Source organism: Eulemur rufifrons, chromosome 1, assembly GCF_041146395.1.
Source record: "Eulemur rufifrons isolate Redbay chromosome 1, OSU_ERuf_1, whole genome shotgun sequence".
Taxonomy (NCBI): Eukaryota; Metazoa; Chordata; class Mammalia; order Primates; family Lemuridae; genus Eulemur; species Eulemur rufifrons.
The window spans coordinates 80,463,013-80,491,012 of NC_090983.1; the positions used below are offsets into that span (position 1 = coordinate 80,463,013).

At 34.8% G+C, this 28,000-nt stretch overlaps 1 protein-coding gene across 2 annotated transcripts in view; it reads left to right on the forward strand.

The window, feature by feature from the left end:
- The window catches only part of LRP1B (LDL receptor related protein 1B), a 1,768,615-nt gene that overhangs the window by 607,093 nt on the left and 1,133,522 nt on the right, over positions 1-28,000 (forward strand). For both annotated transcript variants that reach the window (XM_069473041.1, XM_069473049.1), the window contains exon 3: positions 2,172-2,309. In XM_069473041.1, coding sequence (XP_069329142.1) covers positions 2,172-2,309 — 138 coding nt within the window. The remainder of the gene's footprint in view (positions 1-2,171; positions 2,310-28,000) is intronic.

Below are 28,000 nucleotides of genomic sequence, written 5' to 3' on the forward strand. Positions count from 1 at the left end.
AAATTAATTTATATTTTTCCCCAATTTTATTTTTAAATGAATTTATGTTAATCTTACAAATATAAGATTAATTAGCTAGACACTCTCAGTGAAAAATGTTTCACTTACTTTTATCCCTGTAATTTGGATTCAGACTTGTGTATTTATACTTTAATCATATATATGCACACATATAAATATATATGGAAATAAATGTATATTTTTAGAAATATTGATATGTTACAGAAGCATGTTACAGTAAAATGAGTTATACATTTGAAGTGACAGGTGTTTGACAAAATTTATAGCCTTGTATAGCAGTAATTATATAAATATATGTGAAAATTACAGAGAAACCTGTTAATGTCAACACTTAAGCTAGTGAAGCTACACCATAAAATTTTATTTACATCCCCCAAAACACAAAAGTTTGAGAGAAAGCCATTTTAGCATCAAACAAAATCACTTACACGTTTAATTCATATTTGATAAGGTGTTTCAAAAAATATATTTTACCTTTGGCAACTCCAGATTTTCTTTTTTTCTTTTTCTTTTCTTTTTTTTTTTGCTTGTCTAGTATATTTTGTTGTTGTTTTCTAATTACATCACATTAATATCTTCTGTAATTCTCATAATTTTGCTTATCCTAGATATGTCAAATTGGCCTTTTCATTATTTCATTATTATTCATTATTATTTTGCCTCAAATAAATGGTAAAGGTAAAATATGAAAGTTTTGATCTGTTTTTTTGAAGGTAAAGGGCTTATAAAAAAAAAAGGAAAGTTATGAGATGTAAGTATTTATTGAAAGGAAACTTGCCTTTTTAGAACATCCTTTACTTAACTATGATAACAGCCACCACTTATTTAGTGCTCACCAGGCAGTGTACTAAGAGCTTTTGATATAATCCTCATCACAACCCTGTGAAGTAATACAGAGATGGCATTTAACTTGCCCAAGGCGCTCCGCTTACAAGTGGTGGGACCAGCATTTGGACCCAGGGATCTGCTAGCATCTGTTAATGACACTGCTATGCTGCATTTATTTACATGACTAACACATGTTGAATTCCTACTCTGAGCCTGCATCTCACTACTCAGTGCTTTGCAGTCAGTAACTTTTGATATTCATAACCCTACAAAGTAGAATCAGTTGATAGTCCCATCTTACAGATAAGAAAATTATTTGATTTAATAAATTAATGTCCCATGGAATTCACAGAGCTGTGATTAAAACCTAAGTGCACCTGACCATAGAATCAGAGCTATTGCAATAATCAGTGTCAAATTAATACATGACTGTAGTCATATTGGTATTACTGCATTTTGGATTTGGGAGAGCTAGATGACACTAAGGATCATTTGGAGAACTTGGAGAATGCCTGTAGAAGTAGGATTTGGGAATTAGCAACCTGAAATTTAGGTAGAACAACATACAAATTGGATGTTTGATAAAGTTTAGATTTGGTGTATCTCGAGAAAAGACTCTATTTTCTGACTTAAGCATATCTTTAAAAACGTGATTATACGAAGTAGTTACCACTGGCAAGTAAGCTCAATGAGAGTGCCCTGTTCATCATTGCCTCCTTCCTCTTTTGCAACTTCTATTGCATTATAGTTGCTCAGTAAAAGTTTTTTAAACAATAGAATTCATACGTAAATAAGTTTATAAGTAACTGTTCTTCATATCCTTAAGGAACAGAGTAAAAATAACTTTTAGACTGATACAAATTCATTTAAATTCCACTAAAACCTTTCTGTTCATGTTGCCTGATAAAATTCTAATGAGACCTGTCCAGAACCATTATCCATATCACAGTTGAGGATATTAAGACTCAAAGAGTTTAAGTATGTTGCCCAACTTATCTAGATAGGGGTAAGATATAGAAAAATGACTCGAATCAACCCTCAGATTTTAAATCTATGCTATGAAAAGAATATTTGCATTCATTACTTGAATTCATTGTTTGAAAAACTACACAATATTTCATTTCCTATGCAGATTTTAAAAAATAGGTTTTTAATAACATAGGCTAATTTTGGTGTTTCTGAGAATCCGAGCTGCCCTCTGGTAGTATTTTCTATAGTTTTGTTTTGTAAATTAATGCTAGTAATTTCTTGTGCTTAACAGTTTTACTATTTAAAAAGTGAAGCTAACACACATCATTCTGTTCCTTTTTACATTTTTTCAGGTCCTGAGGAAGTAGAAATCAAGTGCCCCTTCAATCACATTGCTTGCCTTGGTACCAAAAAATGTGTTCATTTATCCCAACTGTGCAATGGTATCTTGGACTGCTCAGACGGGTATGATGAAGGAATACATTGCCAGGGTGAGTCCATTTGTGGAACAATGCAACTGAAATATTAAATTTTGCATAATAATGACAGTTCAAAAAGAACCTGTGACCTGTCTTTTCTTTCAACCATAACCATATCAGTTATTGAGAAAGCATGAATTTTATTGCTAGACACTCCATATACATTTCAAAGCTGTCACTATTGTGTTTTATTGAAAATGCTGTAAAAAACACACACACACATATTTAGACTTTGAAGTTGGGCTCTTAAGCAATTACATGTTTCATATAAAAGAATACTTTTGAGCAAAGGACAAATGAGAAGTCTTTGTCACAGTAGGTTGGTATCACACAGTGCCATAAGCTTGTTTCTCTGAACCTTTGCTTAAACAAAGAGTATTTGAGGGAACGCTTCTGAAACCAAATATTTTAACAGGATATATTCATGGGAAATTTGTTCCTTAATATTATTTCTATAATGTTATGCCATTAACTTGCTTCTAATTTTCTGTCTTTTTTAAAAAACAACATTTAAATTCTACAGTGGTAAAAGATTTACCTATATATGAATGACATGAGGGAGAAATAAAATGTATTTAATAAAAATTAATAAAATTAACTGGAGCTGGCGTGAAACTGAGGATGGGGTAGAAGGAATGAAATGTGAGCCAAAGAAACATAAAAACACCGGAAAATGTTGAGTTCCAAGGTAGGGACCAAGATGTGGAAACAGAATCAAGACATTGTTCATGTGAACCAGGCTGCAAGGTGGAGCTAGGAAAGAAACAACCGAACCAGAAGTCTTTAACTCGGATTCTCACAGACTGAGTGTAACACAAAGGATATTGAAGCTAAGATGTTAATAGGAGCCCGTCCTTCATTCTGAGGTCAATAGGACAATAAGGAATAAAGGAAATTGTAGAAAACTGGAGATACATGTCTGGTCTCTGCATAGCTTCACACAAACTAATTGCTGTCATGTGGGAAAAGGTCTCAGGTCACCTAAAGTTCCAGTGTTTTCAGGAGGAACTCCCATGTGTATGAGCTTAAAGCATGCAAAGCCAGCTACTACTTTTTAAAACATTGTATAGTCAACAGTGTGTAGGCCAAACAAAATCTGTCTGGAGGCCCAATATGGCTTGCAGGCTGATAGTTTCCCAGTAAACTGGATTTAAGACCAGAGAGGGAGAAATATATTAGAAAAAGAATAAATCTCACAAAGATAATCTGTGGAGATATGAGGCTGTTGAGAGACCATAGGCTACTGAAACCAACTGGTCACTAGATCTTTGCCCTCTTTCTAAAGGGGTGTCCAATGACTCTGGCTCTGTAGACAGATTCTAACTGGAAAGCTCAAGGTCTTCAGCAGATTGATTCTTTGACCTGAGTTTCTTTTCTTAGCTTTGAATTCTGATTGGGTCAAATAAGAAGCCAGCATATTCTTAGCTTCAGTTATGAATACATGTGTAATAATAATGAATAAGAGATCTTATTTTTATTTAGAGGCTTTGTGACTTGTATTCTTTTGTATAATTATATATTGAAAAGAACAGTATTAATAGAAAGTGAGGTACTAAATTATAAAATGATAGGCATTAAAGAGTTTAATTTTCTTTTCTTATATTAATTATATTTTCTGGAGCCTAATTCTATACAATTCAGTTACAATTCAGGCTTCATATTGCACTTTAAAATTTTTTTTATATAGATGCGTGTGACTAAGCTTTTAGAAAAACAAAATCATCTTTTCAAATACTTCAGAGATGATTACACAAATGTAAATATCTTAAACATATTTCAGTGCTGAGGATGATATGAAAATATATCTGAGTTTTCTAATAAAATTTAGAGTTTGTGATCTCACAGATGAGGGTATACATTAACAGTAAAAGCAGGGATTCAAATAAAAACATCAAATATTTGAATAAAAATAAATTGCTGTTAAATTTATCTTTAACAGTGGTCCTTGAAAAAAATAAGCATATAGTATTGATTAAGATATATTTCGAGTATGTAGTTGTTTATGCTCCATTCTTTTTTCCTGTTCCAATTTCGTTTGCTGTTTCAAGTTTTGTATTTTTATAACGTGATGTTTTTTCTCTCTTAATTTGCCAGTAGGAGGTTGATTGTACCACTTTGCCCTTTTAAATATTTCTAGATTTCACTAAATGAAGTGTTTTAAGAGACCTAAGTAATCATTCATTATGATCTATGGTGGACTTAGAAATAACAAGAAGTATATTTGGATCTCTACTTGCTAGTTAATCTCAGTAGAGGGTTTTTCACATAATGTCTGGCCTTGCACAGTACATAGAATCATAGAATCAAAGTGACTGAAAAGTTACAGTAATTTTAGAATCAGTGGTTTAGTGAAATAGTTCTACGTTGTGAAATGAAACTCAGAAATGTGTTTAACTGTTTGGTCTGGTAGAGTGCCCCCAACATGTGGACAAAAACCAAATCTTTTGGGCAACGTTAGATTTGCTATATCCATGGTTTGTGTTTAAATGAGAGAAGGTGACTTGTTGTAGGCAAAAGTACATTGTGGGGACTGAGTCTACTTTCTCACCCTTATCCTTCCAATTAATTTATGGTCACACCCGACGGCACAGTGTTGTCTGGAGAGTTAATTAGGCACCAGCCCTGTCAAGTCTCTAAGGAATTTTCTCATCCACTATGGATATGCAATAAAGAAAAAAATCAGATTAATTCAAACATCACACTGTTTTTTGGAAATGCTTTCCCTTTGCAGAAAAATTCTGTTTTTTTTTTTTTTTTTTTTTTGAGACAGAGTCTCACTCTGTTGCCCAGGCTAGAGTGAGTGCCGTGGCGTTAGCCTAGCTCACAGCAACCTCAAACTCCTGAGCTCAAGCGATCCTCCTGCCTCAGCCTCCCGAGTAGCTGGGACTACAGGCATGCACCACTATGCCCGGCTAATTTTTCTATATATTTTTAGTTGTCCATATAATTTCTTTCTATTTTTTTTAGTAGAGATGGGGTCTCACTCTTGCTCAGGCTGGTCTCGAACTCCTGAGCTCAAATGATCCGCCCACCTCGGCCTCCCAGAGTGCTAGGATTTCAGGCGTGAGCCACTGCGCCCGGCCCAGAAAAATTCTGTATAAATCACTTCTCTTTACATTGCTTCCTTTTTGTTGTGTTCTAAGCACATACGCTAATTTTAAGTAATTATACCTGAAGTCTAACACATGATTCCAAGATGGGTAAATTTTCTTTTTTCTAACAAAGGATCTAAAGTACAATTGGTGGTACATTTGTATCCTTTATGAAAATTGATAAGGAGAAAAGTTTAACTTGTTATGGGTGATGTTCCAGTCTTGGCAATGTTATTGTATCCACTGAATTGTTTTCAGAATGTTTCCTAGAAAAATCAATTTCTTCCTAGTAAAGATAATGAAAAGATATCTATTATTAATGATTTTCTATAACACTGATATTTTCATCTCTGTAATGTGGCTCCATCTGAAGAAAGAAAAATGAATTTTTGTATATGGGTATACTTATATAGAGAAATGTTCTTGTAAAAAATTTATAATAAGAACTTTCAAAATCACCACCTTGTATTTTTGAAAATTTCATTCCTTCCGACACAGTACTTCATATTAGTGATAATAGCAAAGAAAACATATTCTGTATAATACAAGGCCCCTCAATCCAGAATATTCCACAGAAATGCACGCAACCATGCTAAGAATGACAGAAGAAATGAACAAATTGAACTAACAGAAACCAGATCAGTTGAGATATATCAAAATGCTACTTTAAATTTGACAGTCTTAAAATAATTTATTATCCTAACATTTAAAGTGAGCCTATGCAAAAGAAGCCCTCCTTTTATTCATATCCCTATTTAAATTACGTTTGCAGTGCAAAGTCAGAAGATATTTAAATGAACATGGGGATGACATTCTCTGTGGCACTATCTGCTCTTACTGTCTTAAAAGAAAATGAGAAGTCCTCAGGTCGCTGCAAAACGGGATTCTATCTTCTCTGTCACTAGGAAAAGTGACTATGTAACCTATGTAATTGTTTGCTAGCAAACACCCCAATGCTCTTTTAAATCTAAGGGGATAAAGTGTATGAAGAATTTACTAAAACTGAATAGAGAGTGAAATTCTCTGACATATGAAAAGCTAAACCCTAAAAAACACTAATGTATATGCACAAACACACATACTCATCTTTTCGGATTTTTTGCTTTTCCATTCTGAACTTGTTCCTATATAATTATGAATATATGGTATATTTAATTGGTATCTATGATCAGGGACCTAAAGAAGAATAAGATTCTCTTATATATCAACTAACTCTTTGAAATAATGCATATTAGGACTTTTAAAAATTCTATTTGATTATTTTGCTTTACTTGCCAGTTGGAATATAACTTTTCTAATATGTGAAAAATTACATTTTTCTCCTTCCACTCCCAAACTATTGTCAATAATTCTACTATATTTATTTTAGATACCAACTTGTGATATTTAAAATTTTATGTAATTATTTTTTTCTTTTATATTTCTCTCCATAAAACTAAACTCTTAAGAGAAAGTGTTAAAAAATCCTGGGGGTAATTTATAACTTAGAAGTTTTCTCAAAATGGACCAAGGTAAATGGCAGCCTTTATCATCTGTAATGACTCACCATGGGAAAATTAATAATCCTTAAACCTTCTTGCTTAAATCTCATATGTATTCCAAATTTTCTAAAAAGGAATTCACCTAGATGCTATTTCTGAGATCAAATACGCAGGACTACATTTTTTCAGTCTTCTAGAAAGAAAAAAATGTTTCTTATGCTATTGTTTTGTTACTCATTCTAAAACCGATTTCAGAGTGGTACAAGATTAACTTAAAGTTACTAAGATGGAAAGAAGGAAGAAAGGAAGAAGGTAAGGGAGGGAGGAAGGAAGTTGATGAAGATGACGAAGAGAAATAAATTTGGAGCACTTTGTTATTTTTCATTTTACTTTACTGTCTTCATGGATCTTGCTCTAGTCTCATTTTAAAATTTCCACTAGAAAATATTGCCAATATCTTTCTAAATTAAAATCATGCTAGAGAGGGGAATTTCGACACACAGAATCCAAAAACAAAGATATGGAGAAGAGATGTAATTCCAAGCAATGTCATAGTAAGTGTGTCTGTCAGCAATATTAAGCCTAAAGCATAGGGAGGGAAACTTTGCTAATGTGTAAAACCCCTGCAATTTAAGATAGATCCTATTGTATTTTCTTTGAGTTGTGCTAACATGACCAGATAGTCTCAAATCTAGCTCAGGTGTGAGCATTTCCTCTCAAAAAGATTAGTTTAAGTAATTCTGTTTAGTGAAATTCTTAACACTGGTTGATTTCAGGGCCAAGTTTAATGCTTCCCAGAAGCAAAGCAACAATTCCTAGAAAGAATAGATCTTCTGTAAGTATTTTATCCCTTTGAAAGGCTCATACAGTTATTATTTATATTGACAAAGGACATCTACAGGAAATTAGGATTGTGCACTTTTAGAAAATTTTCTATATATATGTATTACATTTGTGTGTACAAGTACACATACACATGCATACAAACATATGCACACACATATATATATGTATGCATATTCATTTTTAACAGCCTTAGTTTTATAAATTCTGTTTTTTTTTTTTTAAATTTCAGAATATTACGGGACTACAAATGTTTAGGTTACATACATTGCCTTTGCCCTACCCAAATCAGAGCTACAAGCATGTCCATCCCCCTGACAGTGCACACCTCATGCATTAGGTGTGAATATACCCATCCCCTTCTCCCCCTCCCACCTCCCTGACACCCAATAAATGTTACTACTATATGTGCACATAAGTGTTGGTCAGTTAATACCAATTTGATGGTGAGTACATGCGGTGCTTGTTTTTCCATTCTTGTGATACTTAGTAGCATGGGCTCCAGCTCCATCCAGGATAATACAAGAGGTGCTAGATCACCATTGTTTTTTGTGGCTGAGTAGAACTCCATGGTGTACATATATACCACATTTTATTAATCCACTCATATATTGATGGGCACTTGGCTTGTTTCTACATCTTTGCAATTGTGAATTGTGCTGCTATAAACATTCTAGTGCAGATGTCTTTTTTTATAGAATGTCTTTTTTTTTCCTTTGGGTAGATGCCCAGTAATGGAATTTCTGTATCAAATGGTAGTTCTACTTGTAGTTCTTTGAGGTATCTCCATATTACTTTTCATTGAGGTTACATTAGTTTGCAGTCCCACCAGCAGTGTATGAGTGGCCCTATCTCTCCACATTCATACCAACATTTGTTGTTTTGGGACTTTTTGATAAAAGCCATTCTCACTAGGGTTAAGTGATACATCATTGTGGTTTTGATTTGTATTTCCCTAGAGATGTTGAACATTTTCTCATATGTTTTTTGGCCATTAGTCTGTCTTCGTTTGAAAAGTTTCTGTTCTTGTCCTTTGCCTACTTTTTAATGGGGTTGTTTGATTTTTTTCTTGTTGATTTTTTTTTTTTATTTTCCTGAGTTCTATATAGATTCTAGTTATCAGCTCTTTATTGGATGTGTAGCATGCGAATATTTTTCTGCCACTCTGTAGGTTGTCTGTTTGCTCTTGTGATAGTTTCCTTGGCTGTGCAGAAGCTTTTTAATTTGATCAAGTCCCATTTATTTATTTTTGTTGTTTCTGTGATTGCCATTGGGGTCTTCTTCATAAATTCTTTGCCTAGACTGATGTCTATAAGAGTTTTTCCAACATTTTCTTCTAGAATTCTTATAATTTCATGCCTTAAACCTAACAGGTTTAAATCTGTTATCCAACGTGACTTGATTTTTGTGAGAGGTGTTTAATTAGAAATATGCTTTTGCACAGATATATGACTTCTTAACACCGATTTATCAGGTATAATTGCTATCCTGCTAAGGAGACTTGGAGTTCAAGATTAAACTGTTTGAATATGTAGACCTGTAAAGACAGCTTACTAGCTGAGGAATACCTCTGGGAAAAGGATGATTAAGTAATCTGATGCTATATTGTAGCTCAGCATTCAAAATGATAATCTAAAATAGCTTGTTGATTGGAAGTGAATCCCTTTGTAGCAGATTTACATTTTGATTAATGTTGATATTATACTAAATTCATCTTCCCTGGTCCTAAAAAAAATTATTTTTAAGAATAATTATGGGAACAAAAACATTTTGTAAATATTTTTAAAATAATGTATAGATCTACCAAAAGCTTAAAAATGAACCATAGAAGGTTTTAACTGAAAGAGAGGATATCTTTATTAAAGCATCATTTCAGATTTCATGTCTATCTTCTTAGAAAACAGTGGTTTCAATTTAAGTTATATGACTTCTATATTTTTTGATTCAATCTTTTCTGTAATGAGAATCCTGGTATATTATAGACCTTTAATTGTTGTTGCAATATAATCTATTTTCTGTTAATTTTCATTTTAAATAGATGCAAATAAAAAACATGGAGGCATCACACCCACTACAATAGAATTTATTGTATTTGTTCACCTAATATCTGTAGGAAAAGGAATAGCAATTGCTTTGAAATGGAGCTTTCCTCCTTGGTGCAAACAACTCCTAATTATGTCTATTTCTCAAACATTCCAGTCTCTTAGAGAGAAGGCTTGTGTGAAACTACAAAAAGCCAGAGAACTCAGGTTCCTTACCACTAGTAATCTCTCCCCAATAGTCTTAAGAGATACATTAAAATTCTAACACTTTTGATACTGTTAATTTATATGAATATTCATGAGCCCTGAAAGTCATTGTTCATCTAGATCTTTCCCTCACCTTTCTCCTCTGGATATGTGGAAAACAAAAAATATAGGAAATGATAATGGATATGAGATCAAAATGAAATTTTAAAATGTGTCGATAGAAACACAGTAAATTTTTCCCTATACTCAATTAATTCATTAACTTCAGTAGACTTTTATTGTGCACTGACAATATTCCAGATATTTACCTAAGCACTGAGGATGCAGAAAGTTCTGTTTTTTGCCTTCATGGAAATCACATGTCATATGGAGATAAGTAAAAATTGCTGAGGAAGAATAAAATGAGAAGTATCTAATTCTGCTTGAGGGGATGCAGGAAGATCTTCCAAGAGAGCTGATAGTTGATGGGCATCTCACTCTTAAGAGTTGGGTAGGCAAATGAGGAAAGAAAGAACATTCCAAAAACAGGAATTACATGTACAGAGTCACAAAGGCATGAAAAAGCATTGTATATTCAAGAGAGCTTTACGTTCCATGGTAAGGGTGAAGCATAGTTTCTTGAGTGGAAAAAGATGAGTGTGAACCTGAAAAAAACTTAAGAATAGACCAAGATTAGTTACATTAGAATAAGGATGCAATACGACCCACTTAAAATGCATTGCGTAAGACCACAAAGAGCAGCAAGAGAGTGAAAAAGGACACTGGGACAATATTCTGAATAGTATTATAAGGGTATTACATGATATTGTTTTAACATGAAGGGTATGGAAGCTAGAATTGTTGCATATATGTAGCAGGTTATGCAATTTATTTTTAGAAGGTAAATGTGTACATTACTATAATCATAAACTTTGAGATAAACAGTAATCTGTCCCTTCATGTTGACCAATTCCAGAATCCATGCATGTTTGGTGTTATTCTTTACTGTGTCGCTTGGATGTAGTTCATGTAAATGGAAGTCAAAATAGACGACGTAAGGAACTGTGTTAAGTGAATTCCTTTTCAGATGAAAGTCAGGAATTTGGAAGGTGTATTTACTATTTTAAGCAACCAGAATCCCACTTTAGCAAGCTACTAAAATACTGTCTTGTTAGATTGTGCCTAAGTTTTGCCCTCTTGTCCCTTAACTTTGAAAAATATATGACTGGATTCAATATTATTCAAAAGCATGAAATATAACAAACTGTCACTCAGCTTTCTACTCAACCTCAAATCTGAGGCCAAATCCCCTATGATTCATTATTTGGTTTTTGACACAAGCAGCTTGGTATTTAAAAAAGCAAGGAATTAAAATAGGTGGCTGAAGTTGAATGGCATCCCCAGGAGTCACACAGAAAATCAGTTTGAGAGCAAGGTTTAAACACTGTGACCTTGAGTTTTCCTTCACCAGTTTTGACTACTGGGCCTTAACATATCAACTCAGAGAAGTGCATAAAATTGTTATGCTTCAGTATCTCTCCTGACCCATTCTCAAAACAGCAAGATGGCTTATAGAAAACCAACTGAAAGGCATTTTGAACTATTTATTCTCTGTCAGTTTTATTAATTGATTGAAAAGAAAAAAATGTGCTGAGTGAACAACAAGCTGAACAACTACACAACCAGCTTGCAGAATTCAGTGTCTCAATCTGACTATTAGCTCTATCCCTTTGAGAAAAAATTAGTGCTTTCATTTGGTGAGGGAGAAAGGAAATGAAATTCATTTTAACTCTTTGAAATAGATCTCCATCCGTAATAATAGAAAGTTAAAAAAAAAAAATCTTTGGAAGTTCAACTTGCCTACTGGAATCTGGAAGAAATAAGGAGAGACTTCTCAAAGTCATTCAATACAAAAAGTTTAAATTTGAAGAAAAAAGCCAAACATACAGTAATTCCCCTTACCCATAAGTAATGTATTCTAGGACACCCAGTCAGTTCCTGAAACCACAGGTAGTACTGAACCCTATATATATAATACTATGTTTTTTTTCTATATGTGCATACCTATGATGGAGTTTGGTGTCTAACTTAGGCAAAGTAAGACATTAAAAACAGTAACTAATAGTAACTAGGAGAATTATAGCAATATACTGTAATAAAAGTTATAGGAATGTGGTCTCTCTCTCTCAAAATATCTTATTTTACTGGACTTACCTATTCACAGATCATGGTTAACTGTGGGTAACTGAAACCTCAGAGAGCTAAACTCCAGAAAATGAAGTCTTGAATAAGAGGGGACAGTCCAAAGAGAATTAACCAATAAATATTTATAAGATTTGATATTTATTGACCCCAATCTGGAATTCTAGTCAGTGTTATAAATTCTATAGAGGAAGCTTTCAAGAGATTTTTATACCTTTCAGCAATTGTTTTCAATTCTGAATTTCTAATCTGTTCATAATTGCAGAAAAAAAACTATTTTCTTCTGTCACTTTTTCTCTGATCCATTGTTGTCACTTATATAGTAAACCCTATTCCACTAATTCACATGTGTATCAATGCTATCTGTTGTGGTTTGAATGTGTCACCCCAGAAATCATATATCAAAACCTAATTAGAGGTAATGGTATGAGGAGGTAGGGCCTTTTGAGAGGTGATTAAGTCATGAAGGTGGAGCCCTGACAAATAAGATTAGCACCCTTATAAAATATGCCCAAGGGAGCTCTTTCACCACTTCCACTGCATAAGGACACAGCCATTAGACACCATTCTATGAACCAGGAAGTAGGCCCTCACTGCACACTGAATCTGCCAGCACCTTCCTTGATCTTAGACCTCCTACCCTCCAGAGCCATGAAAAATAAATTTCTGTTGTTCAAGCTACTGAGCCTTTGGTATTTTATTATGGCAGCCCAAAAGAACTAGGGCAATTGTAACTTAGTATCTCAATATATTAATTAATATTCAGAATAATGAAACAGCTATGAGGCAGGTAACTTCTGAGTTCACTATAGTCAGTTCTTTCAGAGTCTAATGAAAGTAATTATTTCTTTTTCACTCTCCTGGAGACGTAGAGACATATATATTGTATTTTTTTCCAAAATTTCTACATATATTCGCATATTTGAGTTTAGATACAAGAAACTTCATTAAGGACTAATCTTTTGAGGGAAAATAAATCACCCAGATTTATATACATTAGCTGAGAATTTGCTTTCTAGCTCCTCATGAGGCTTGTGATTAAGAAAAAGTATGAAATTAAATGAATGACATCTCTATGCCACAAGGATTGTAGAACCGGTCCAACAACCCACTATGGTTGTGGAAACCATAAGGCGGCAACCAGAGAGATCACTCTGTTCACTGAGCATCTTGTGAATTAGGTCATTATGCCTGCGAGCCAAGGTGTGAGTTTCAGATACAAGGAGAATGGGAAGGACAAGTCTTAAAGAGCACTTTTCAGTTCCATTAGCTGAAACGTGTGGTGTGCTCTTATTCAGTACCGATATGAAACTAGGGAGTGCCAAGAAAAAAAATCTATATAGTTCAATTAATGGCTCCAAGAATGCTCAGATATTCTCAGAGCAGAAGCACTAAGAACATGAATTGTCTAATTTTTAGTTAGGTTAATTAAATATTACTTTAGTGGTCTCAAAGAAGTTTGGAAGAATACTAATAGGTAGAACATGCCCTTTATTCTAAATAGTTTATATACAATTATCTATATATATTTATTTCATAAAAAATTAAATATAAATTTATTGCATAAAAATGTATATAGAAATATATGTGTGTATGTGTAGTCTATTAAATTTTCCTAGCCTGTGTCTATTGGAAATGATTATTCAGGGAATTAAAAATATACTTATCTTTTTATGCCATTCAGCTTGTTTCATTTCATTTGTTCCTATTTCAAAACCAGTGTATGCTGTGGTTTCCAGCAGTCATGCTCTTACTTTGACTGCTATGTCTTACTGCCAGCCAAATGACTTCAGTTCCTTTTCAGTGTCAGCTTTGTATCCTATCCATCTAAGTTAATTATGCAAAACAGCATATGTAGAACTGAGAGAAATAGGTTTGGGGTCAAATCCTAGTAAACTTGCCTAACACAATAAACTTACCTTTTGCGGTGAGCTTTTCAATGCAAATGTGCCTTGGTTTAATGTATCTTTTTTCTTTCTATGTATATGTTTTTTATGCCTCAATAGATTAGAAACACCTAAGCGAACTTATACTTCTTTAAGTCTTTTTTATAATTCCAAAGTTTTAAGGAGGTACAAATGTTTTTGGTTACAAGGATCTCTTTTGTAATGCTTGAGTCACAGCTATAAGTGTTCCCATCACCCAAGTAGTGTTCATTGTACCCCTTAGGTAAGTTTTTGACCTTCCCCTCGTTCCTCCTCCCCCTGCTTGATTTCCATTAAGCTTTAAATTCCTTTGTGCACCTGTGCTCATCAGTTAGTTCCAGTTTATTGTGAGTACATATGATGTTTGTTTTTCCATTCTTGTGATACTTCACTTAGGATAATGGTCTCCAGTTCTATCCAAATTGTTGCAAAAGTTATTAATTCATCATTTTATATGGCTGAATAGTACTCCGTGGTATACATATACCACATTTTGTTAATCCACTCATGAATTGATGGGCACTTGGGTTGATTCCACATCTTTGCAATTGTGAATTGTGCTATAGTGAACATTTGACTGCAGGTATCTTTTTGATAAAATGACTTCTTATCCTTTGGGTAAATATCCAGTAGTAGGATTGCTGGATCAAATGGTAGGTCTACTTTTAGTTCTTTGAGAAATCCCCATACTGTTTTCCATAGAAGTTGTATTAACTAGCAGTCCCACCAACAGTAAATAAGCATTCCTTTCTCTCTGCATCCATGCCAACATCTGCTGTTTTTAGACTTTTGAATAAAAGCCATTCTAACAGGGGTAAGGTGATATCTTATTGTGGTTCTAATTTGCATTTTCCTGATGATTAGTGACATTGAGCATTTTTTCATATGGTCATTGGCCATTTATCTTCCTTTGCAAAGCTTCTGTTCATGTCTTTTTTCCCACTTTATAATGGGATTGTTTGTTTTTTTCTTGCTGATTAGCTTGAGTTCTTTGTAGGTTCTGGATGTTAGTCCTTTATCGGATGTATAGCTTGCAAATATTTTCTTCCATTCTGTAGGTTGTCTGTTTGTTCTGTTGATTATTTTCTTAGCTGTGCAGAAACTTTTTAGTTTAATCAAATCCCATATATTTATTTTTGTTGTTGCTGTGATTGCTATTGTGCTCTTAGTCATAAATTCTTTGCCTAGGATGATATCTAGAAGAGTTTTTCCAACATTTTCCTCTAGCATTCTTATTATTCCATGCCTTATATTGAAGTATTTTATCCATCTTGAATTAATTGAGACATAGACCAATGGAACAGAATAGAGAATCCAGATATAAAACCATCCACCTCTAGCCAACTGATTTTCGACAAAGCAGACAACAATGCTCACTGGGGAAATGAAGCCCTATTCAATAAATGGTGCTGGGAAAACTGGATAGCCACATGCAGAAGAATGAAGCAGGACTGCTATTTCTCACCACTCACAAAAAGAAACTTATATTTAACTCCTACCCTAATCACTTGACCACAAGGACTCCGTCAACTGGGCAGACATGCAAAACATATGAGAAACAATGAGATAGTGTTAAAGTGTAAAATTGTAATGACTCTTTTGCAGAGCAACTTATAAGGGTAAGGTGTGCTACACTCTTGGCTGGAATTATTGACCTCCAAACAACTATGTGCTTTTTGTCAGAGATATTCACTCCTGCATTTTGCCTAAAGTGATTTGCTCCTTTCAGTTTTATTTCTTCTTATTTACCAGAAATATCTACAAATGCAGAAGGGAAGCAAAGATCTCCTTAATGACTATAAATACAAATAAAGAATCAACAATAACTTTCTCTCAGTATGAAATAGAATTGTAGGATAATAGGGCCAGAAGGGACTTTCAGAGGTCATCCATTCCATCCATCTGCCTCAGGCTGGACTGAACCCAGGCTCGCCTAAATGAATTGCCATCTACCCTATTTGGAAGATCTCCAAGAAAAGAAATTCTAATAAACATTTTTAGTAATGTAGTCAATGCTTAGCAATTTATACCATGCATAAATACTTACATTTTGTATTATAAAATTCTCTATGCCCTTTCAGTTTTTAGCCTGTTCCTGCTAAAAGATTCTATATTCCTGTAGCTTAATCATGTTTTTCTTGCAGTTTTCCAGATATTCCTAAATTTTCAAAACCTCTAAATTTATAAACCATGTCTCCCATCTAACCCAGACATAGTTTATTAAGTGTCTATTACCCATTGTAATTGGCTCTCATAACTTCTGACTGCTATAATTTCTCTTTACATATTTTTTTACTCCTGAACATTGCCTTGCTCACTTATGTCACATCAGTTAGGAATTGTGTTTGGCTGGGAATAACAGAGATCTTAAAAAGACTGGTAAAAAAGATAGAGGTTTATTTTCCCCTCATATAAAAAATGTCCACAGGTAGATACATTCCATGGCAGATAAGGTGATCCCATGATTTGATCCATGCCCCAGACACCTTCTTTATTTCTGTTCTGTCATTTTTGTCACTTGCTTTCCATCTTCAAGGAAGTCTTGTGGTCAAAAAATGGCCCCTGCTGCTCCAAATATCATATCCATATTCCAGGAGGGAAGAAGAATAAAAATCCCTTCCAAGCAAGTTGTACCCCTTCTTAGGGGCTTTCCAGAAGCCTAATGGAACAATATCTATCTTTATCCTCTTGACCAGAATTTTAACACATAACCACCTTTACATGCATGCAAAGTTGGGAGATGTAGCTTTTCAATTGGGTAAACATTGCTTCAGTAAAATCAGATTTGGAAGAAGGAAATAACGGATATTTGGTAGAAACTGACAGTTTATGCTATACATGCTTTGATAGAGCAATCAGATGGTTACTCACCCGATAAGTGTTGCAGTCTTACTATGTTTGATAAACCCTATGAGAGGAGTAAAAAGGAAAGAGAGAATTGGTCATTAATTAGCTCTGTGGCTTTGATCACCAGTAAAAGGATATGTTTGGACAATATCACTCGTATTTCTTTCATATATAAAATTATGTAAATGAATAAATATATTCAATACACCTGAGAAGTACAAATGAAAAGTCATGGTATGCTGTAGCAAAGAGTTCCCAAATATGTACATGAATGTCCACAGGAAATGGCTCCTGAGGAGCCAGTGAGGTCTGACTGGTGCCTAAGAGAAGCCAGATTAATGTAGTTTTATTTTTTTTTTTTGAAACAAGAGTCTCACTTTGTTGTCTAGGCTAGAGTGCCATAATGTCAGCCTACCTCACAGCAGCCTCAAACTCCTGGGGTCAAGTAATCCTCCTGCTTCAGCCTCCTGAGTAGCTGGGACTACAGGTGTGCACCACTACACCTGGCTAATTTTGAGACGAGTCTCACTCTTGCTCAGGCTGGTCTTTAACTCCTGAGCTAAAGCAATCCTCCTGCCTTGGTTTCCCAGAGTGCTAGGATTACAGCCATGAGCCACCACACCCAGCCTGGATTAATGTGGTTTAAGGGAGAAAGATACTAATGTAGGCATCTCTCCTGGTCTCTGCCTCCCATTTTCTCTCTTATTTTTCTTTCTTTTCCTCATAATTCCTTTCCCTTTTCCTCTCCCATTACTCTCTCTCCCCATTGCATAACTCATACTTTCTCTGTCCGTACTTTCTCATGTTTATGTCTTCAAATTTAGGCTTATATTTGAGACTTTTAAAAAATAACTTGTCTAAGTATCAAAATCTTTGGTATTATTTCACATCTCTGGTCAGCCAGCCATATTTTATCATTTATTTTAATTATGTGGTTTGTCATTATATATACATGTATGTATGTCATTATATATACATTTAGTTTTATTTAATGTGTTGAGGCTGCCAAGCTATATTAAATGTGCTTTGTTAAATTGTTCTTATTTTCTTCCTGATGGTAAATTTCCTATTTTATATTGTTTTGCTCTCCTAAGCCAACTGGTATTCAAACAAACACACCCCAAAACTTTTTTATTACTATTGGTTTTAATCTTAATTTTGAAGGATTTTTAAATTAGTTTTCCTTTGAATTCCAAATTCCATCAGGTGATTACTTCTAACACTCTTTACAACCCCAAATAAATCCCTGTCTGTGACATACCAGTTAAGAAAATCATTTTTACCACATAGTCTTGAGATACGTAGGCATCATATAGGCACTAGACCAGATCTCAATAAAAAGTCACAGCAAAAACAACATATTGAATAGAATGCATAGCACCATCACTTGCTCCTATTACAATTAGTTCTAAAATCCTTGATGACTAAGTAAGAGAAGATAAAGATGAGGAATTTTAAGTGCTTAGAGGAATCAAAGTTACAAAATGTTAGAGATTGTACCAACTTCTCTATGCATGTTACCCATATTTTTTTTCTCATTTTTAACAATGGTAAATCCATATCAGTGTAATGTTGTGCTTCTCTTTTGAGTGTGTAGGTGAAGGAATGGGGAAACTCTTAGGATAAGACTAAAGGTCTCTGCACCTAGCCACTCAGTGTCAAAGACAACCTGTGTGTGTTAACCAACAGGACAGAGTGCCATTTCTGGTATTAACAACTCTTGATTTTTAGGAGCCTGGAATTGAGACAAATGTTACCCATTTGTAACTAGCAATATCTGCTAAACTGTAATAGCTGTATTTTTAGTTTACACACTACACAAGATTTCACAGCCCCCAAAATCAGGGGAAAAAAAAAAAAAAAACACTGAGGCATATGTAAAAAATATGGATTGGATTTTTAAGCTGTTGATGTACCATTATTTTTCTTGTTCAACTAAAAATAATTACTACGGGAGAAAGAAATAGTGCTCTCACTTAAAAGAAAGTCTAAATACAGAGACATCCTTTATGATTGTCAAAGACTGCTTTTATTTGTTTGTTTCCTGGTTAAACCATCCTTGTTGAAATCTAAGCTTTTGCAATTTGATTGCTGAATTTTTCTGCCAAAGTTTATTTAGTACACAATGTATTTTCCCCTTTTTCTGCAATAGATTTTTCTATTTTTTGTTGTCATTTATGATTTGGGGCATGTAATAGTGTCTGTGAGAAATATTTCCCAAAGCAAATATAAATATTTCCAGTGTACAAAATTACAACAATTCTTTGCTATTCAGATACAGATGGAATATATAATCATTCTTTTGAAGAGGCAATTAGCACTTACTTCAGTGACTTGGGATGTTGCAACTCTTTCAAGTTTTGTTTTATTTTACTGCATGCAACTAAGGTACTACATATCTACAATGAACCAGTACTAATTTAAATAAAAACTGCCTGAAGATTTCCAGTGAAAGTTTGCTAATATAGAATATTAAAGAAAATGTTATTCAGCTATCTTTATAAGGTCACAGAAAGGTTGTTTTTTTACTATTGACTCAACATAGCTTGATATTCAACTATATTCCAATCTAAATGAAGCCACAACTCAAAAATTATATCAGAAGCTTCCATACTTTCTTTAAAAAAATCACAAAATATATTTGTATCATAGATACAAATTTCTATTGATGTTTAGGATCGTGTTTTAGGCTGTAGTAGCCATTCAAACTTAATATTTTAAATTATATTGTTTGTTTACTTTTCAAATAGACAAATGATTATATTGTTGGTTAACTTGTTACTACAAATATAGTGACAAAACGGCATAGCCCAGAAATTTAAACTTTCAAATTCTGTATGTTAAGCCTCATTTTATTTGAGAAATGTAAGGAGATAATTAGATTAATTCCACCTGTTCTTATTGTTCAATAGGAGGAGAATATGTTTGAAATAAGATCAGATATGAAGCTATAATTGAACTGATATGTTTAAATATCAAATAAATGTTCAGCTTTAGGTACTGTTGGAATTAAATTAGAGTTATTTTAAAAGTACCTCTGTGGAGGCCTAATTTAGTAATATATAGCAGAGTAGGTGCCATTAACGTAATCACAATTGATAGGCTAGACAAGCAACCACAAATGAAATATGTATGGATGGATGATCCAGCAAATAAAAGACAACACATCATACGTCTGAGAGAAGCTTTGAGGGGGAAATTGATTTATACAAACTTTATTAAAATATTTTTGAAACCTGACAAATTGGTCCTGGAGACTGAAGTTGCAGTGAACAGCCAAAAGGCAGGAAAATGGTATAAAATGAACATTACGTGTTTGTGGTTTGAATGCAGGGGATTAGTCTGGCTTAGAGAAAGAAGAAATACTTTGAGAGAAGATAATTTTCAAAGTTGACTCAATGTCAACTATTTTGTATGATAAAGCAATTATCCACTTCAACAACCTTGTATCACATTTGTAGTTAGACAATGAAAACTGTGTCTTTAGTTAATAGGAACTAAATTACATGTGGATGAGGTAGGATCATGTCTTCCAAAAGCAGAGGGTATTTTTGTTCTCCAGAGACTTGTTTTCCTCAAAGTTGCATACTTATGCTACTTTTATGTTCTTCTTCATAGAATCAGTCTTCAAAAATGTGGTTTCTCTGTCCATTCTTTTATTTACCTGTTGGATAAATATTTGCTGAAAATGCAATCAGTATGGGCCAGTCATTAAACTGGCCTTTGGGGATTTCCAGCTGTTTCCACTTAGTGAGTCCCCATTATTGTGTGGCCATAACTTGTTAGTAGATAATTGTAAACTAAAATGGTTATAACACTGATAGAAATATTTTATTACCTTTAGAAAAGTCACAATTAGACCCGAAGCTCGAGTTCTCTTGAGGAATATTGTCATGGGTCAATTATAAGTCTATCCATCACTTAGAGGGAACATGGTCAGAATAAACTGAATTTTCCTTAGAATCACATTATTTTTTGTTTCTTTTATCTTTTATTAAATAGTCAAGGAGCTCATTGAAAAGTTTTCCAAGTTGCACATCTTGAGTCTCTTTCATTTGCAATTTACCGCAAAACTCTTAATGCCTTAAGCAAAAAAAAAAAAAAAAAAAAAGGCTATATTGGCTCAGGTAACTTCATTCTGGGCCTCACTCAATGGTTCTATTGGCCTCAGAATTAAACCTTCACTCCCCCAAGTCCAGGGAAAATGGAGATGTTTTTACCAACACCTCCAACCAATGTCTTGGGCCTGAATATCTGTGGCTCCTCCCCTGTGCTGTCATTAGCAATCATTAGGGATTAATGAAGCACCTGAAATTCACTGCACACTGTACACCTCACCTTTCTCTGCCTTAAATCCAACAGGATGTAGCTCAATTATATCCATTTCCACATATGCTCATCACCACAGAACTCTAAGGGTTCTGCACACCCCTTGTTTTGTCATCTTAGTCTTTCTCTATGCCCTCTGGAACTCACAGTCCACCATCTGCAGAACTCCCTATACCCTTAACCTAATTTCTCAAAAATACCCTCAGTTTCTTGATACAGAACACCTGGCCCTTCCTCCTTTCCCTGAAAACTTCTCAACAATAGAGGATGTCCATCCTCCAATAATTCTCCTGCTACTGGACCTAAACCTGGGATAATTTTCCTCAATACCACATGTAGACCAATCCCCCTCCCTCTCTAAAAATGGTATGAGCTTTGGAACTCACACCACTAGATTATTTTATCCATTGGTCTTCATTGCTGTTATAACATCATTTACTGACACCCAAGTCATTCCCTCTTCTTTCTCAATTATTGTAGCTCTCTCTCCAACACTACTTCTCTCTTAATTCTTGGCAAATTCAATATATTTTTAGATAATGTTTCTTATACTGCAGTGTCTCAGTTTCTCTACTCAACCTCAGCTACTCACATTAATTATCACTCTCTAGAGTCCAGCCTTTGTCATTGATAATCATTGCAAGCCCTGCATCATTTCAATTTTATGCAACCCTTTCTTTTGACTACTACTGGCTGATTTTCTAGCTTACTATCTAATACTTCCACCCCAAAAATCCACCAAAACATTCTATCCATTTATGCTCTGAATTTTACCCAGGTTTACTCACTCTTGATGCTTTTACTTTCCTTTTTAATTGTCTTAAATTTCAAAGTCTATCATTTGGTCATTCCCCTACATTTCTCCCCAACTCCCTAACCACTTTCTTGCTCCCAGCAAAGCCAAAACCCTAATTAAATCCAACTCTCCACATAGTCCATTCTTCTTCCTGTGTAGCTGAACCTGGCTAAAGGGAAGCAAATAACCATGGTGACTAGTTTCACTTTCAATTCATGACCATAAACCTCAATTTGGACCTTAATGTTACTAGGCAGTTATATTATACATTCTTAGTTAATTTATTGTCCTTGAAATCTATTTCACACCATCTCATGTCTTCTCAAACCGACTCTTCCTTACCTGTCCTCACTTTCAATTGATGATTATACTTCCCACATGGTTCAAAAGACTGAAGCAATCAGAAGAACATCTGCAGGACTCCCACCACACTATACATCCCCACTTTTGACATCTGCATCTACACACTCTACATTCAAACCCATTACTATAAAATAAACTATTTATAGTCTTATCTGACGCCAACTGTAGATCTCATCCCTTCTGGTCTCAAATCTTGCTTTTTCTCTTCTCCCAGCTTGATATATACTGTCTTGACGTCACTTCCCCTGCCATCCTCCATGCTATTTCTTCTCTTCTATTCTGTTCATTGTCTCCATTTCTCCTGCTCTTGGTCTCTATTAAACATAGTACAATAAGGCTTTCATTTCAAGCATTCCACTGAAGCTGTCTCATCAAAGTGACCAATAACCTCTGTATTGGTCTACCCATTGGTCAATTAAAAATTTTTCCTTTTAATTTCTCTATCAGTAGTTTTTGACATAGTTGATCACTTCCTCCTCATTGTTCCACATTCTTCACTTGCCTTTCTGGATGCCACCACAGTCTCTTGGTTTTCTTCTTAGCTTACTGATTGCTCCTTTTCCATCCATCTCCTTTGGTATTTATCTGTTTCTCCTTAAACAGCCTCTGTCCAGACTTCCTTCTCTTCTCTACTTAATTTACTTGCTTGGTGATCTCACTTAGTCTCATGGTTTTAACTCTTATCTATGTGCCAATGACTCTCAATTTTTTTTTCCAGTCCAGACTGCTCTCAAACTCCAAATATTTACACCCAATTGTCTACTCAATGTCTCCTCTTGGGCGTCTAACATATAAATATCTCAAACCCAACACACCCAAAGATCTTTACTATCCCTTAAAACTATGATTTTATAGCTTTTCTCTTCTCAGTTTGTGGCAACTCTTTTGCTTTCTCACCCTAAAAATATTAGAGAGATCCTTGACTTCTTTCTTTTTAATTCACCATACTAAATTCATCAGGATATATTATTAGCTATCCTTTTAAATATACTCCAAATCCTGTCACTTTTCACCAGTTCTACTGCTACTGTCTAGGTTCAAATCACAATTCTCTTGTACCTGGATGACTGTAATAACCATATAACTGAACTTCCTTATTCCAACATTGCTGTACTATATTCTATTCTCAACAAAGCATCCAGGTGATCCTTTAAAAACATGAGTCAGATTATATTAGGACATACCACTATTTTGCTTAAAACTTAGTATATGGGCTCCACATTACACTCAAATAAAGCATAAAGCCTTCCAATGATATATGATGCCCTATATGATGTGGCCACTTATTTGTCTGACCTCTCTCCAATTATTGTTTACTAACCCCATAATTACAAATTACTTCGAGTATCTTTGCTTTCTTACTGTTCCTTAAATATATCAGGAATACTTCTGCTTTATATCCTTTGCATGAACTATTGTACAAAGGAGAGTAAAAAAAGGGCTTTGTTACTAACGTTGGATTCATTGAGAATAATTGTAATCAGAAAGAGCTAATGACTCTAATAGTTAATTGTAATAGTGGAAAATTGAATACCTTGAATGATAATTAAATTAATAATTTTTAAAAGAAGAAAATACTTATTTCTCCAAAGGGAATACAGTCTGATGTCAATCACTTGCAAGAAAAACATGAGAAAACACCATACAAAGTTTTAGTAACCAGGTTAAATTCAGATTTCTGAGTGTTTGAATGCATTTGTTGTTTTGTTTTATTTTGGTTTAGCATTTAGAGACTAATATGCAACATGAGATAACATTCCAGAGTTTTTATTGTTGTGGTTGTACAAATCTTCTATTGTTAGGTAGATACTTAGGATCTCTGGCTCTTCTGGGGACAAAGGTGCCCTGCTTTGGTGCTGTCTTGAGCAATTGCTCACCTGGGAAGAAGGATAAGGGCAGGCACTTTGTTTTTATGTTGTCTCACCCTTAATCCTGTACTCAGCAACTGCTACACCTGGGGCAGGAGGGAATGCTTTATCAATTTGGGAATTCCCCAGCCTAGGCATGATAGGATTCAGAAAGTCACTTAGAGTGACCTAAGGGTAATTATTGTGCCATTTGCTTGAATCTGCATTGTGGTTCACACCCTCCCTCTCCGTGGGCTTTCAGAGAGGGAGCTACTATATGCACACCTGCTGATCATTTGATAACATCCCACACCTCCTGAGAGCCCTCTACCGACTAGGGTAATAAAAGAGGCAATCTGAGAAGTCAGAGAGTGAGTGAGTGAGTGACTCAGTTGGTCAGTCGGCCTGTCTCTCTCCACTGGTAGAGACAGAACTGTTTTGTTCTACAATAAAGAGCTGTTCGTGTGAACTGCTTCCTGCCTGGGGTTACTCCGTCACATTGGTCCTGCTGGCGATTTTTCCAGACTTGACACTTTGGTGTGTCTGGTCATTCTTCAGCAAAGAGCACACCAAGAACCAAGGTCAGACTGCCACCCTGACAACTCCCTTGTCTTCTATCTACCATAGCATCCTGTTTGCCCAACACTCAAGTAAAGAATGAAAGTGAAGGTGTGCATGTCCTCAACCTTGCTTTTTCCTCAAACTCAAAAGAAATTGCAGTCAGCTTAGGGTTAGACTGGGGAACATCTGCTTGTACCCAACAGTCAGCCTAAGAAATTTATTAGCTTTCTACTGTGAACTGAGTCATAGTGGGATCCATGAGGAGACACTGTTATGCTAGACACAAGCCCTGTACTAAGATCTTTGAATTTATTTAGGAGAGATGGTCAAGACATCTCTTTAAAAGGTCATTTTCTATAATAAATGTATATTTTAACTTGTGCCTGTGTAGCCTAAGTTAAGGACACCTGTGTAATCCATTCAACATGTACTACCATTTATAGAAATTGATCAGTGGCAGATTCCCTGGGAGCTTTTTCAGCTTCATAGATGCTGAACATATGGTCTTGTCCAGCTCTGTGAGTTAAACTTTTCAACTTTATTGATCAGGAGCTGACACTCTGAATCAGGGTGTTCCTAGACTGCCATTTTGTCTGTTCTAAAACCCTGCATGGCAGTTGTACACTGGCAACTTAACCACAGCCTGAGGCCAATTTCCTCTCTACATATTGCTGTACAAAAAAGGTAGGAGTAAGTCATGTTTTGGTCTGAGAAGTTCAAACATTTATGTCCACTTATACATGAACCTGTGTATGACACATTAAAGAAAGAGTGTATGGATGAATCTTGTGAAATAGGAATCTTCTTAAATGACTGTTTTCTATGTTCAAGAAAAATTTGTTCTTTTTAATAAATGATTAGCTCAGCATGCTGAATGTTAACGCAATTTGTCTGTAATTGAGTCGTAGAAGACTTAATGGCTGAAAATTGATTTTCTTTTTTTATATTTAAAAAATGAGTTGGGAACCCAGAATGCACATAGATTTTTTTCTTCTTTTATAGTTGTGGAAAACAGTACTGAGTTGACCTAAAAAATAAAATCACATTCACTTTGGGTCGATACTATATACACTAACTACAACAGGCTATTGCTGTGTCTTGTTTTTCTACCAACTTAGATTAGTCTTTTCTTCTCCGGCCCTGTAGAGAGTGGACATTATGCTAAATGCCTTGCCAAAATGTGGACAATGAATTGGCAATAGCAGCAGTCTTTCAGAGCTCATTCACCTTGATTTTGAATGTTCTGTCACTACCCAAATAATGATAACGCAAAGGGTGCTCAGTGCTTTCCCTGGTCTATATTGAGAATTCTGATGTCAGCTCATGAAGAAAAGAAGTAGAAACTCTTCAAAACACATACTGTCTTGGACATTTTTTCACATTTATTTATAGAAGCCTGGGATAAATGAGCAGCCCTGTAGTAAGTCATTCCTTTAGTATAAGAAGATCTTTATCCTTCCGGAACTGGCAAGTCTCTCATTCCTTTCACAGGAAAGATTCCTGGGGGGAAAAAAAAAAAAAAAAAAAAAGCTTACATACAATATCTTTATTTTTCATTCAGAATGAATGCTTTGTAATCTTATTTGTCCAATCTAGAGCATTTTAACTGCTCATTCCCCCTTTTCCATACTATACTATCTCTTGAATTGCCTTGAGCACGATGGCCACCTGCAAATTCTGCTTAACAACACTTCTTTTTACTGCAATTACTCCAAAGGTTTTGTTCTCTTCCCTGGGTGTCCATTTTCAGCCTTATTATTCTTACTTTACTATCTTTCTGAGTCATCCTATTCACTTTAGTTATAACCTACTTGTCCATGACTCTTACCTCTACATTTCCTTCTCTCCCGAGATCCAGGTGTATATTTCTGATTATCTCCTATGCACTTCACGTGGCTGCCCCACAGGCATATCAAACTCATGTCCAAATCTGAACTCATCATATTTTATCCTATTCTTCTATTCCATTAGTCTATCTTATTATGTCATAATCCATATAGTGACCCAAACTAGGCTCTTGAAATCACACCAGAACATTTCTTTTCCCTCACCTGACCCAAAAAAGCTACCAAGTTCAAATTACTCTCACTCTTAACTAAATCCAGAATCCACCTACTTCTGCCCAACTAAACTGTTCTTATGCTTATAATAAAATTTTAATAAAGTAATAACCATATACTTTATTTTTGGTCACCTGTCCTAGCTCATTCCAATACATAATCTATTTATTCAGAAAAACTTTCTTTCTAAAGTGCAAATCAAATACTCAATCCCTTGTTTAAACTATTGAGTAAATTATAAGCTCCTTAGCAAGACAGATATAAGTTCTTTATTTGTCTAGTCTCATTGCCCAGTCTTTCTTCTTATGCACCCTAGTTTTCAGTTTAACTAAAACTTGCTAGATCAGTGTCAATCATTCAATGGCATTGTGTTATTGTTTGTCTTGTTCCCACTACTTGAAATGCCTTTTACTATGAGATACTGTTCCTGTGCACCCAGAAAAATGGTTACTTAACTTTGGAAGCCAGTCCGGGCATCTTTTCTCTAGAAAAAAATTTTTTGAACTAAGTTGCTCTTTTCATATCTGCCTATTCATATCTTACTGTAGCATTACGTTCACTCACTCATTCATTTCTTCATTTCTTCAAAAAGTATTTGGTGACTATCTGTAAAGTAATTGCCCATATTCTGGGTGAAGGGGATTCAGACATTAAATTGTGTTGTCTTCCATCTCAAGACATACACAGCTGAAGAGAAAATAGGCCTGTAAACAAAAAATGACAAAGTGATATTAGCAGTTTTGCAAGGTTATATTTGGAATAGTATGATGTGATATAAAGATCATCGGTGTTTTAGTCAGGATCCAAACAGAATAGCAGAAACCACTCTGAGTATTTAAATAGAGAAAATTTAAGGCAGGCAATTTTTACACAGTTGGTGGAAAAACTGTGAAGTAACCTAGAAATTACCAACAGTGGGAAGCCACTCACCACCAGGCTGGAGAGAAGAAGGGAAGAATCTTGTGTACTGGTGCCCAGTTTGTCCCATGACATCTATTAATAGAACCATGGAGGAGATGCAGCTGATGCCAGAGATGCTGACAAAGGTAGCGAAAGAAAGGGAAAAGTTCCATGTCTTCTTTCTCTCACTGCTTCCAACTGGCTGAACTCAGAAGCTTGTGGACGTAGA